Raw genomic sequence first — 14,389 nt, forward strand, 5'->3', positions numbered from 1 at the left:
CAAAGTGTGTGCGACACTGATCTCCGTGTGTAAAATGAGTGGAATGCCCCTTTAAGCTGGCCCTGGTGGTGTTTCATTCCAGGCCCTTTCCAAACCTTTCAAGTCAAATCCCCAGATGAAAATGTGTCATGCAAATACTCCAGTTTTACTTTTATCATTTACTTTTACATTGTATTGTATTCGCTATATCAATATATCATAATATCATTTTACCACTATATTGTTATTGTGGTTTTACATGGTTGTACTACATGCTATATCTGTTAGTGTGTGTATATGACATATGCTGCACATATGTGTAATATTACATAATTAAAACATGTATATGTATATGTGTGTGTGTGTGTGTGTGTGTGTGTGTGTGTGTGTGTGTATATACACATATATGTATGTATGTGTGTGAGGGTGTTATTGCCTAGCTAATTAGCACATTGGGCTCATTGACACCAGCTGTGGATGCAAAGACGTGATGTCTTAGTCCAGATCCACCATCCTTCAGCAACACACTCTGAACATCAGGCCACTAAGGAAGAAGTGAAGGACACTGAGTAAAGACATGATGGAGTGATGGGATCAGAAGGTTGACAGTGGAGGAGGAGAGCAAAGAGAAGAGAGGGAAGGGTCACACAGAGGAGTGATGGAGTGAAGGTGAAGAAAAGAGGTGTAGTGGCAGAGAGTCAGCCTGTCATTACAACAGCACTGTTCCAAACCATCAAACCTGGCATCAGAAGTCTTTAGCAGCTGTGTGTGCGTGCATGCGTGCGTGCGTGTGTGTGTCTGTGTGTGATATCTAAATGGACAGAGTGACTGACGGCAGCTTTAAAGAGAGGAATCTGTTTACTGCTCTTTCCAAACACCTTATTATTCATTATGTGTGTGTGTGTGTGTGTGCACGGGTGTGTATGTATCAAGGGAGATAGAGGCTTCACTCACAGATATTTTATACATACAGGGAGACAACTCTACCCTTTCCTCTCTCCCCCTCCCCCCGACTCTTCTTTCATCTTGCACTTCTCTAGTACCTCTTCTTCAATCACTCTTCATCCCTCGCTTCCTCCTCTGTTCTCTTCCCTTTCATCTCCGTCCATCCCGGCCAGCCAAGTGTTTGTGGGTGACTAAGCAACGTCTTTTAGTACAGTGCTTTAAACCGCTGGGAATCAGGGAGATGAAAGAAGATTATTTACACCCATAAGTGGATGGTTTTTGACTCTGTGTTGTGTGTGTGTGTGTGTGTGTGTGTGTGTGTGTGTGTGTGTGTGTGTGTGTGTGTTGGAGAGGCACTTTGCCTGATGGACAGACACTCCGTATGTTTTGGAGAATTCCACATACAAAGCAGCAAACAGCAAAGTGAAAGCTGAAACTCGGTCAGTGTGAGTGTGAAACCTGTGTCTCCTCGTTTTCAGAAGGCTGCAGCTGCTTCCGCTAGACGTCTCCTGGAGACACACCCTTCCTCTGTAAGAGACTAGGGGACATTTGGCTTTGATTGTAGCTTTGCAGGAATAATCCACCCTACTTGAACACAGTTTGAAGATTGTCCATCTGCAGTGTGCTTTGTAACGTTTGCATTTTGTTGTTCGTGGTTGCTTTGCTAGACAGATGTAGGTGATGGGACATTTTTGGATTTGTCAAAGATATTTTATTGCTTAATAACAAAAAAAACACACATACATCCATTTAAGTAAGAATGTAAAACGAACTAGAATAGATAATTACATACAACACGGGGCGGCATGGTGGCGCAGCAGGTAGTGCACGTTCCTCACAGCAAGGATGTCTCTGGTTCGATCCCCCTTTCTGTGTGAAGTTTGCATGTTCTTCTTCTTCCTCTCGCATGCAGGCCCACCCATTCAATTATGTCCACCAAGGACACTGCAGTTGTACATAATCTAGAGACTACAACGAATCATTTTTATTTTACATAATATAACATTTTAATATTACATGCATGCATACATGCAAGATGGGATATGATTGTGTGTGTGTGTGTGTGTGTGTGTGTGTGTGTGTGTGTGTGTGTGTATGTGTGTGTTTCCTGCAGGCACTGTGAAGTTTGAAGAATATTCCGATGATTCCAGTTTCTTATAACTTTGCTCTTATTTCCATAGTTTTCATCATTCCTATGGTAATCTTATGTGTGTAGGGGGAAAATTAGCAGAGCAGCACTATACAAACACCACGTGCTGTGATGGCTGAGCGTGTGAAATGTAGCCGAGAAGCAGTGATTTCCTGGAGACTTGTCGTCACTGTGAGAACGCCAGGCAGCCGGCAGAGACTCTCCTCACTGCTGCTGTACGCCAAGCAATAGTTCCACTTGTTACTCCCTCTAAAACAACGGATCAGATGACTGTGATCCGTGTTAATTAGTGAGCTTTAGGGACAGGGCTGAAGCCAGGGTTTAGACATGATTGAGGTCCAGAGTTTTAATATGGCGCTGTATCTGTTAATATCTGACTCTGACAAGTGGGAATAGTAGTAGTTTTTTTCCCCAGTCTGCCAACAGTTTGTAGCATTCTGTTCTCATGCTGGCTTGCTGACTTGTTGTCTACCTTTACAGTGTGTGACAGAAGCGTGATATATCAGAATTGAGCAGTGTGATTACAGGAGAGCTGATTCCGTTACCCAGCCTTACGTTCAAACAAAGCAGCAAGCAGCGGCTGTGTACACGCAGCTGGGGTGCAGTGAGATGGCTGTTCTATGCATTCTGTTCTATTATTTCATTTCTATAAAGAAAATCTAATCACACCAGTTGGTTGCCCTTAGAAACCCATTTATTATTAATGGACCTCGGCAGTAAACACCATAGTGTTCTCCATCACAGTCAAAGGTGGAATACCTGCAGTGACATCACTCATTGGGGTGTGTTTTATATTTCTCAGTGACATTGGTTATGAACTGGCTGCTGTTGGAAGGCTGTGATGACATGTATGTACTGGATCCAGTTTTTTCCCCTTTTTCAAAAGCCCACACAGTGTTGATTATCATATTTATTTTTCCATTAAAAAAAAAAAAATCAATTTCAGCTGTCTGTACCTTTATAACAGTCAATATTTGGGGGGACCCATTGTGCTGTTAAATTTGTATTCCACTTGGAACGTGGATGCTAGCAAGTTTGGACACTAAGCCTTCACATGGATAGTGCAAACGTACATGTTTTTCCACTAGATGATACTGTTCATTTCATTTCAGATTCTGCCGAGTCATCAGCAGCTCCTGTAGGCACATATGGAATAGAGTCGGCTAGCATGCATCAGTTAACTCTCTGTCATTGTTCCAGTTGTAATGATGACAAATTACCGCACTGTCAAACCTCACAGCAACAAGTTGTCCTGTAACCACAGCATATATGTGTTACTCTGTCATGACGGAGTAACATGTGGAGTCACGGAATATTGTAGGAGGTGCTGAAATCACAGATGAGGCTCAGCATGGCTAACGCTGGCACCAAGTGGGTTAACTGTCATAACAGCTCTTACACCAATCAAATTACAGTGTTGAAATTGTCTGTTGGTACCAAATTCATACCTGGAAAACACTAGATTAGTGTGACCTGTCACTGCAGAAACATACATTGGTTTCTTTTTGGTTTGGGTCATTTTGACCAACTTAAGTACGCCTCACAATCTGTAGTGTTTCCACAGTTCTGTCTTGGATACACAGTGTGCCGTCATGATCTCTCTTGTGGTGTGAGACAACCTTGAATAAAACATCAAAAACAAGGCATTCGATTACAGACTCTGGCATTGAATACCTTGGCAATGAAAGCTTTTGAGCATTGTAGCCAGGACTAATTTTATCTTGTTGTAATTTAATATGTCTCTCCTGTTCTTTTGTTTCCCATTCACTCCCCCACCATCTTCTTGCCAGCTGCATGTGTGTGTGTGTGGGAGCTGCTCCTGTCCATCCTCCTCCCCCCTCTCCCTGCTCTTCTCCTGTTCCTCCTCCCTTCACTGCCCTCCATCGTCATTCCCCTCCCGGCCTGCTCTTTATCAGTGTCTGCTGGACATGTTTACTGTTCTTCTGCCAGGCTGTAGTTGACTGCTGCTTCACCACACACAAAAATCACTATCTGGAACTGTGGCTGACTCTGTCGATCAATTTTATGGATAAACACAGCAGAATTTAAGAAGATAGGCAACACATACTGTCTGTTCCTTCCCAGGCAGGAAGCTAACAGTACAGCCTGAGGAGTCCCATAGCACGCCTGGAGATTACTAAACTTTTTGGCCTTCATCTATACTAGATTAAATCCATGAGTGGTATTACTGTATATGTAACATGACTCCAGGACTGGTTTTAGCCCTTGTGGGGACCAAGGCAAGATTATGCTCTGCGGCGCCCCCACCACATTTTAACCACTCACTCATTTCTACACCTTTTCAAAACCACTAACAGCACAGATATGAAAACCTCTGGTGGATGGGGGGTCCCTCGGGTTTTAATCTGTGTCTGCTGGTGTCGCGTCGTCTTTGGTATGTTAATGGCTATTTGTGTTGTAGCCTCGACACACCTACCATGCATATTTCAAAGGCTGTTGCAAAATGTTGAACACATCTTGCAGAACGTATCATTCAGACAGAAGAACTTTGCAAGTAAGTGTGAGGGCTTTTTCTAGGATCTGTTAAAAGGCATTGTGGGAAATGTGACTCCTGGAATGCTGTTCTTAAAACACTTGGAGAATGTTTGTGAGCTTCTCTCTTTTGCCATTGGACCTGTTGGGGAAACAAGCTTCAGTATGATCATTTATGTTTTTTTCCCAGTTAGCATTGTGATGCAGGCTCAACTTCAAAGAAATCTTCTCAAGCTGCCTACATGTGGGCAGCTGTTATAGAGCAGCTCTGATACTCAGTCTTGGCTGTGAATAATGGGCACCTGCCCGAGCCATAATCACTGTAATTCTGCAGCGGGTCAAGTTGTGCATTTCACTGCAGCGTAGAAACACAATGGGACCTACATGAACGTAGCTGTCCGGCACATGAGTAATCACTAAGATCTGTGTGTACGTGTGTGTTGCAGGTCTCTGGTATCGTGGGCAGGGCTGATGTCTTGGCCTGTCTGCTGTTCTTACTGACCTTCCTCTCATATATCAGGTAAGGCGACTCTGTCCCGTCCCCACACCTTGAACACAAACACATATAAAAATACACAGATGTTACACTGGGAGTCTGTTGTCTAGTCATTCCCAATTACTTCTGAAGCAGCCACTGAGTTGCACAAACTAGTGATGACTCAGTAATTACTAATCACTTAATCATTAGTTGCTCTTTCTGTGTCCCCCTTAAGTAAAGTGATACATCATGCTGAATAGTCACTAAGTAGTCCCTTATTACTTCACAATTACATGCATGACAAGTAGCTGCAGAGATTTTACTGGGAGTTCAGAGTTCTTCAAAAATATTTGTATTCACACCACGTGTACATTAATATTCACATCCAAGTCATATTCTGTCGCATTAGTGGTGCTGATGCCTTAAAAAGCCACTGCCATGAATCAACAGTCGGAGATTCTCGAAGAGGCGCCTTGCTCACTCGAACGACAATTTTGATTGATTATTAAATGAATGCAGCAGCTGCAGGATGGTTGCTCATAGGCTGAAGAACGCCATACACACCAGGAAACAGGATCTGTGCCTTTATTCTCTACAAGTGTAACTCAGAGACAGTCATGACACACATGGAAGCAGGCTCTCTCTCAGTCCTCAAGCTGTCCACCTTTTCTTTTTGTATCAAAATATACACATATGCATATACATATATGCACAGGGTTTTAAAAATGTTTTCACCGGATGTCTCGCCCTCTGGTTAACATGTAGATATAAGCATCTGCTCAGAAGAAAATAAAAGTGCATGTTGAATAAGGAGCTTATTTTGATGTTGTTAGGTTCATTCAGCACAGTCCCACCATAAGTGCACAAATAACAATATAACAACATAACGCTCTGAGGGAAGCATGGGGCATAGTCAGTATACACACAGGCAGGCTCTCTCACGGCCCCCTGCAGGGAGGCAGGAAATATGCTACTGAGGGTAATCTCCATTTTTACTGACCAAGCTGAGGAACAAAAATCAGGAAAACATTAGCAGTGACATTTCCATCACACCAGCACACACACATATCACACACATAGAGATGACACACTGTGCCTGATGAGGCTCTGTGCATGTGAGCTCATGCCCACACTGCAGCAGTGAGTGAGACGTGTGGAAGACGACAGGAGCTCATTGGACCTCACAGACTTTAATTAGCGACTGTTACAGTGGTTGTCATTCACATATTGCACAGTTTGAATGCTTATTGTGTGTTTGCTAATGGCTAGCCTGTTACACAGTCATTCCTAGCCTTTAACTCTGATAGATGCTGATGTCCAGCTTCGGTTTGCATTGCTGTCTGTGCTGTATTCTGCATTTCTCATTAGCCTGTACTCTTCTACAGAACCACACACAAACAGCTCATCTTTGATGGACTTCTGCATTTTTACACCTTTATTTTTCAGCAGACTCACTTCACACACACCTTTCTGTGTACCTCTGTTTGAAATAAACAGTCTAAACCCCAGACCTGGACTCTGCATCTTTTTACCACACCTGAACACCAAGAGTGTCCTGATCTGACACCCTGAAGTGATTGCTGCCACACATATAGATTTCTACACTTTCTCTTTCACACGCTGCTTTCTGGTGTCCATGGGGTGCACAGACTCTTCTCTGAGAATCTCCAGCTGTTGGCTTTTTAAGCCGCTGGTACTGACGTGGACGACTTCTACAGAGGCAGAGGTGTGAGTTTGAACCAGCAGCAGAGTGGTGGGTGTGATGCCCTTTACACAGGCACCTAGACAGTTGAAAATTCGGTTCCTGTGTACCGGTGCCTGCTGGACCATAGATGTGCTGACAACAAACCAAGGGAGAGGAGCGGCAGAGGAGTGGCAGAGGAGTCCCGAGAGACAGCAACATCAGCAGAGCCAGGAGAGCACAGACCCCTCGCTGAGGAGGAGCAAGCACACGGTCTGAATCAGTGGCTGCAGGATGCTCCCTATGGACAGCGGTCCAGCTGTGGGAGCCGAACAGAAGATGGCAGGTTTTAAGCAAGGTCTATGGGACTGGACATTGATTTTTAAGGCATCAGCATCACTAATGCTCCAGAATATGACTTGAATGTGACTATGAATATGTGGTGTTAGTATGATTAATGTATTTTTTGAGAACTCTGTCTCGTTTGTTTTTACATAACTAATTGTGAATTCTCAGTAAAAAGTCAGTAGCCTCTTGTCATAATCATAAAGTATTGAGGGACTACTTAGTAACTACTCAATATGAGTCACTTTACTTGAGGGGGCACAAAAAAGTGACTCATCATTAAGTGATTCGTACTGAATGAGTCTGTTTAGTAACTACTCAGTATGGTGTCCCCAACACAAAGGCTTCCATGTTAAGACCATGTGATCAGAGGAGGAGCTTTGCACTCATTGGCTAATATCTTTCTAATCTGACAGTGTCCTTTCCGCTCTGTGTTAAGGGATAATTATGGTTTATTAGTACTTTGGTATAATTTTCATTGTTTGGGCCATCCTGTGGTATCTCTGATAATTAACATTGTATTCAACAAGGTAATTACTGAGATGTGGGTTCATGATGACAAAAATACAAATACACAAAAATAAGAAACATGATTAGTCATATGATAATCCACATTTGAAACAAACCAACAGGATAGCCAAGCTTACTTGATAAACTTCCTGCTCCAACTTTCATAGTTGTTAACACACAGTTTTCCTGTGGAATGAAGAAGCATTAGCGACATTTCAGGTGCGATCACTTTCAGTTAGACCTTCACATAAAGTGGTTTAGTTTGTTTAAGTTACAGTGTGCCCTCCCACAATGTTATCATAAAGACATTATTGCCAAATAATCTGAAAATAAATGTGAAGTTGGAAAAACAACAAAATAATGATTTATTATTTAATAACGTAGTATTGTAGACAGGATATGAGCAAATCATTTAGTGCTCCTTTAATTGATGTGTTGACCTTCAGCAATTTTTATTATTGATTCATCACTGAATTACTTTTTAAAGCAAAAATACTAAACACTCTCTGGTTTTAGCTTCTCCAACGTGCAGACGTGCTTTTGCTCTTAGATTGATTGTCGGACAAAACAAGAGATTTGAAGATGTTCAAGAGTAATTGAGAGGTGGTGGACCGCGACATTTATCTGCCATTTATCTTAATCGTTAGCTTCATCTACAGATGTTACTATGATCATCATCATCATTCTTATTATAAGCATGACTATTTGAAAACGACTATCATTTGATATGAATAGTTGCAGTTGAGATATTTTATTTTTTCTACAAATGTACAATTAATGTCGTAGAAAATTGCCGTTACAAAATGCTTTTATTTGAATTGTGATGGTGTCCAATATGGAAGGTACTGATTCATAGGGATCGAGGGTCAGCACTCATGGCTCATGTTGCTTGCAAGGAGAAAGACTAATTGATTGACAGTCCTGGAGCTGAGGCTCACCTATCTGTTCACCTGGGTGGAACGCTGATCAGGTTAAGAGTTTAAATAATAAGTTACAGTCCAAATCATTATGTCCGACAATGCTGCTAATTGGCGTTCAGCCTAATATTACTACCTTTGTCACAGTGCTTGTATCGGTGATCAGGCTACTGATATTGCACGAATGCTTATGTTACTTTGTTTGACTCCTAAATATGAACATTTAAATATGCTACTTCTTATTTGTAGCCTACACACAGATCTTAATTAAGCAATTCATTGTATTAATTGTATTCATTCTACAACGACTGTTCCATTAAATGAATGCTAAATGTCTCTGCCATCCTCTCTGTGTGACTGGGCTCAGGCTAAATCATCTTTGCTCTCAACCCTCTCTTTTCCTCTCAGGAGTGTGGGTGCGTGTGTCTCCGAGGACTCCCTGCCCTCCACGGCGTCAACGTCATGTCTGCTTGTCAGTTTGTTGCTGGGCACCTGCGCCATGCTGGTCAAGGAGACGGGCATCACCGTGTTCGGAGTGTGCATGCTCTACGACGCCCTCGTGCTCTGCCGCAAGCCTCTCATCTGGTAAGCCCACAGGATTTTTGCTTTGTTTATGTTTTGTTTGTGTTTTTCGTCTCTTGATTTATGTGGCAATGGTCTTGCTCAGTGTGCACACAGTTTTTCAGCTGTGCTTGGCTTTATATTTACACAGCTAAACTCGTTTACACCTGGGAGCTGCCCACTGCACTACCATGAACAAATTGTTTTAGAGCTAGAGAGTGTGCTTTTTGGAAACTGTGTGCACAAATAGCAAGGGAAAAGAGGACTGCATTTTTTAATTTTTAATGTCAGTGTGGGTGTTTGTTTACTTTTATACATTAGCATACATTTATGCTAAACGTCATAATTTTCAGTCTGAGGACTAATTGGACTAATTGAAGTTTTGGGTTGAGGTTTTAGAACAAAGCTGAATTCAGACATATTGAGATGATGTAGGTAAAAGTAAGAGTTTAGCCAAAAAGATCTGTACACGCATTAATTGGACTGTGTTTTTTTTTTTTATAGCTGGTGGTGTGTCTTTCTTCTTTCTTTGCTCTTATATCTGAAAGACTGCTTGTTAAAACTTGTGAATTCACTTAGACTTGTCCTATGAGGTCCTGCAAATATTTGGGCAATCTAAAACATAAGCAGTCCACAGAGCTGTAGACTCGACTTGGACTTGACTTAAGATTCAAATGCAAATACATTCCAAGTCTTAAAAAAACAAAAAGACAACATTCGATGAAAGTTTGAGTATAGGCCTATGCATTAGAAGGACTTAGCCACAGCTTTGTTAACACACGTGATGTCATTTTAGTGGTCAGTATTCAGAGATCTGAAAGACAAGACTTGAGTGACTGTGACTGTGGCTCTGTGAAGACTGTAGACTTAACTTGGATTTGCCCTAAATGACCTGAGACTCACAAGACTTAGGACTTGAGTTTGACTAGCGTCACTTGCTGTGAGACTTAACTTGGATTTGCGCTCACCCAAGACTTGAATTGGACTTGTCTTGATTTCCTTAAGACTCAACTGAGACCCCAAAAGACTCAAAAAGGGCTCCAGCAGTAAACACTGGATTTGGGTGTCAGTCCTTGAGAAGCAAAGAGCAATGGCTTCTCTCTAGAACTGCAACTGTGCACCAAGGTTCCATCAATGTTTTATGGGAAGTAATTCATTGTGAGAAACAAAGTCTAATTTCTACAGCCACACTGGAGTGCAATGCAGCTCGAATCTCTGCAGATCTGCTGTGAGTCTGATGTTAATACACAGGGAGTAAACGAGCTTGAGGGTGAACATAAAAGAGTGTGATGTTTGGGCCCTGTGCCAACTCACAGGCTTTGATCCTCAGTTCTGCTCAGGCCATGTTCAGACAAATCAGCAATTCTGTCACAAAAAAAAAAACACATACAATACATCGAAGGAGGTGACAAGCATTAGTTATACTAAGCTTTACTGAAACTATATAAGTAACTATGTCCATGACCGTGTCCACTGCCATGTTGATGCTGAGCTCCAGATTATTATCTGTACTCAAACTGTGACACAGTGTTCCTGTAGGCCAACTCATCATTGTCCTTGATGGGGCCGAGGACCATAGTGTCGTCAGCAAAGTTGCCCAGCTGGATGGGAGGGTGGCTGGAGGTGTTGTCAGGGAGAGCAGATACGGGGAGAGGACACCTGTGGAGCTCTGGGTGCAGACAGGTTAGGCATTAATCCACTTGCAGAGTGGGGTGAGGTACCTGCAACTGTGTCAGGTTGTTGTGCAAACAGTTAGGGAGTATTAAAGGCTGAACTGAAGTCCACGAACAGATACCTGACATAGGTGCTGGGTGTATTCAGGTGCTGAAGTTATGTGGTAGACTCTGTCGCTGGACTTTAAAGCGTCTAGAGGGGGCTTTGTGATTGTTTGAGGAAGGTCGGGATAGGACAGTTCAGTGCTTTTGGCAAAGGATGGACAGTGGAAAGGAACTTTTGGGCCTTTCTTCAGCTTGTCTTCGCATTTGTATTCATCACTCCTGTTTGATTGCTAATAACGTTATCAGTGACACTGTTGGAGAGCTAGCAACTCAATATTTGCTCAGTTGCTTGCTGGTATTTACAGTGTGTTAGAATAACTGTAATAACTCCTTTAGATGCTTCTTTTGCAAAGAGAAAACAAAATATGGAAATGTTTTGCTGAGACAGGTTGAGGCGGGACAATGGATAGCTCTTCCTCAAACACTGAGCTCCACAGATGGCAGAGATGTGACAATGCCACCACATCAGAAGGGATGTTTCCTTCGTGGATAGATACTGAATGCACTCAATCCAAAGTCGTTCCTGTGCGTGCCTGTGTGGCTTTAAACAGATGCCATTATCCATGTCCCACTTTTTACTAGCATGCTGTGCTGCTGCTGCTGCTGCTGTGTTTCTCCATCTCCAGCTGTCTGAAGAGCAGTAAGCTTCAGATAAATCACACTCCATTTCAGCCAAGGCCAACTCTCTCCTGTCTCTTCATCATTCCGACTGTGCGTCTTCCTCGCATTAATGGACCATACCAGTGTTTTGTGTGTTTTAGCCCATTAACTACAAATCACATATATTTTACATGACTGCCAGCTATTTTCCAAAGTACACCATTAGTTTTAAGATTGATTTCTTACCTTCTAGGCAGCCTCCGTTATTTAGATACACCAGGAAAATCAACTTGCAGAGACTTGAAATAGATAATCCATCACAGAAAATATCTATTCAGCTTCTTCTATTTTTTTGTCAAAGTTACAGCTTCTGCGTTCTATTCAGTCACGTCGAGCTTACAGTCGTAGACCTTCCTCAGGCGAAACACAGAATCAAAGAACATACTGCAGTAATTAACCTCAAGCAAAACATTGTTGTATCCTTGACACGAGACCTAATGGCGGCACACACAAGCAGCATATTAAATTCACTGAAACACCTGCACCCATTGTTTTTTTAACGGAAGCCCTCTCACAGGTAGTGTTAACTCAGCAGCATCAAGACAGTGATGCTCATCAAGTCCACAGAAAAGCACACATTTGGTCACATTCATTTCTCGTCACAGCCTGACGACTACCTTGGCTAGTTGTCCAGTGTTTACTACACATCAGTCAGTCTGCATTTGAAGTGACGGAGCAGTCCACAGGCGACCAAGTCAGGGAGACGTTCGCAGTTCCCATTCTGTGTGTTTCTACTTTCACATTCAAAGGCTACTGGATACAATGTATGAGACACAGCAACAGGAAACAGATAATTACACCAAAAAACACCATAAACTATGATTCTGAAACACCAGTCAAGTGTCATAGCTGTTTCCAAAGAATTTAAACCGAAAAATATCACATCAGAGCACATTCAAATCAAGCCCATCATTTAAGTCATGAGGTCAAAATGTCTCAAGACCACTGATGGAAAACATTCCTCTCTGACCTAACTCTCTCCCTCAGACCTTTGTGCATTTTAAAATGCTCAGATAGTTCATCGAGAAACCTAAAGGCAAGTACATGTGATGCATTATCCATCTGCAGCAAGTTTCAAGTCTCTGCAAGTTGATTTTCATTAAGTCCTTGACATTCTGCAATCCAGTGGCTGCCTGCAAGGAAGGGAAGATACATGCATCAATCAAAAAGGAGATTTGGAAAATGGTCAGCACTGATGTATAGACAACTGAGAAAAACATTCAGAGAACTCTGCAGTGTGGGTCATTAATGCTGCACTGGTCACAGTCCAAACACGAGGAATTCCTCATGTTCATCCCGGATGTTTCAGTGCGAGCCGTATCATTGTGTCCACATGTTGCTGTACGCCTCATAAAGATGGTGCTCCTGTCTGCAGAGTTCCAAGAGGGTGTGAGGTGTGTGTGTGTGTGTGTGTGTGTGTGTGTGTGTGTGTGTGCACATGTGCATGCATGTGTATGTGGCTTCAAGCCAGTACAAGAACTACATTTTCAGTCAATACTAAAAGCTGTGCCCTGGCTTTCTAAGACTGTGTGCATGCACGAGTGTGTGTGTGTGTGTGTGTGTGTGTGTGTGTGTGTGTGTGTGTGTGTGTGTGTGTGTGTGTGTGAGTGTGGTTCTCTGCATTTGCATAAGTTTGTGCATGCTTTTATGTGTGAGTCTGTCCCTGCCAAAGCCAGGTCCAGATGTTTTGGGAGGGTCCCTGCTGTGTAAGCCGGCCTAGAATGTACTGGAATTAGCCTGCTGCCACTGCACTGGCTGAGCTGATAACACACTTAAACACTCATTCGGGAGGTGTATGTGTATGTATGAGCGTGTGTGTTTGTGTTTGTGTGTGTATTGAGTTTAATCTGTATTAGAGGTTATTTTAGGCAAACTACCCTGGAGCGCCTGTCACTTAGAAATGTGGCAGACGTCCAGAAGCTGCGGGGCTTGTGTTTGAGTATGAATCTCCCATGCATGTTTGTTTCATTAGCATTTTTGAATTTGTTCTTCCATGAGAGACATCATGTGACACTGTCCACAATTTGCTGACTTTACAATGTCAAAAGGACGTAAAAATGAATTTCCAGGATTGTCACATTAATTCATTATTAGGGGGCGTGAAAGGAGGTATGGTCTGCTTTCACCATAGCTTTTCTAGGAACTCAGCAACCTTTTGAGGTACGCCATTTTTTAGTCAAATTTTAGTTCCTTTGCCAAACTTCATGGTCCCTGAACTTTTGAGGTAGAGCTTGCTGGGTTGAATGTTGCTCATCGCTTCTCCACTGTGTGTATAGTTTGATTCGCATATTACACAAGCACTGGACTCTGAAGTAGTGTGGCTGGTTTTTCAACAAGTGTAGAAAGAGCGAGATAAAAAGTGAAAGGTGCGCAATTGAGAGTGAACGTGAGGGAACGAGCAAGAGAAAACGGTGATCAAGAGAAGAAGCCAGAGAGAGAACGACACAGAACTGAATTTGATATTTGATCCAGTCAGGTTACGTACTAAAGCCGAAATAAATGACCAGAAAAGCCTTTTTTAGACTTTGTTTCTAAGTTTTGGAAAAGTAGATTTTTTTGAGACATATCATTCAGCTTTGTGTACATGCATGCATGTGTGTGTGTGTGTTTGCGTGTGTGTGTGTGTGTGCAGTGTCATGCTGATCTGTGACCAGCATGTGTTTTCGTTGTGTAGCGGCCAACTTGTCTCCACTCTCCGTCTTGTTTATGTCCTCCTCTAGATTAGCGCCAGCCGCCATGATAACACTTAATACTCTAAAACTCATGCATACACACACACACACACACACACACACACACACACACACACACACACACAGCACTAAGCCTGTGTAATAGCAGTGGTAGTGGTGTAAAGCTTGCAGAGGGCTGCAGCACTGCGATAATGTCAGT

At 42.6% G+C, this 14,389-nt stretch overlaps 1 protein-coding gene across 2 annotated transcripts in view; it reads left to right on the forward strand.

Moving 5' to 3' along the window:
* Positions 1-14,389, forward strand: part of tmtc1 (transmembrane O-mannosyltransferase targeting cadherins 1) — a 132,904-nt gene that overhangs the window by 26,740 nt on the left and 91,775 nt on the right. For both annotated transcript variants that reach the window (XM_076722539.1, XM_076722540.1), the window contains exons 3-4: positions 5,014-5,087; positions 8,907-9,083. In XM_076722539.1, coding sequence (XP_076578654.1) covers positions 5,014-5,087; positions 8,907-9,083 — 251 coding nt within the window. The remainder of the gene's footprint in view (positions 1-5,013; positions 5,088-8,906; positions 9,084-14,389) is intronic.

This window comes from Chaetodon auriga, chromosome 22, assembly GCF_051107435.1.
Source record: "Chaetodon auriga isolate fChaAug3 chromosome 22, fChaAug3.hap1, whole genome shotgun sequence".
Taxonomy (NCBI): Eukaryota; Metazoa; Chordata; class Actinopteri; order Chaetodontiformes; family Chaetodontidae; genus Chaetodon; species Chaetodon auriga.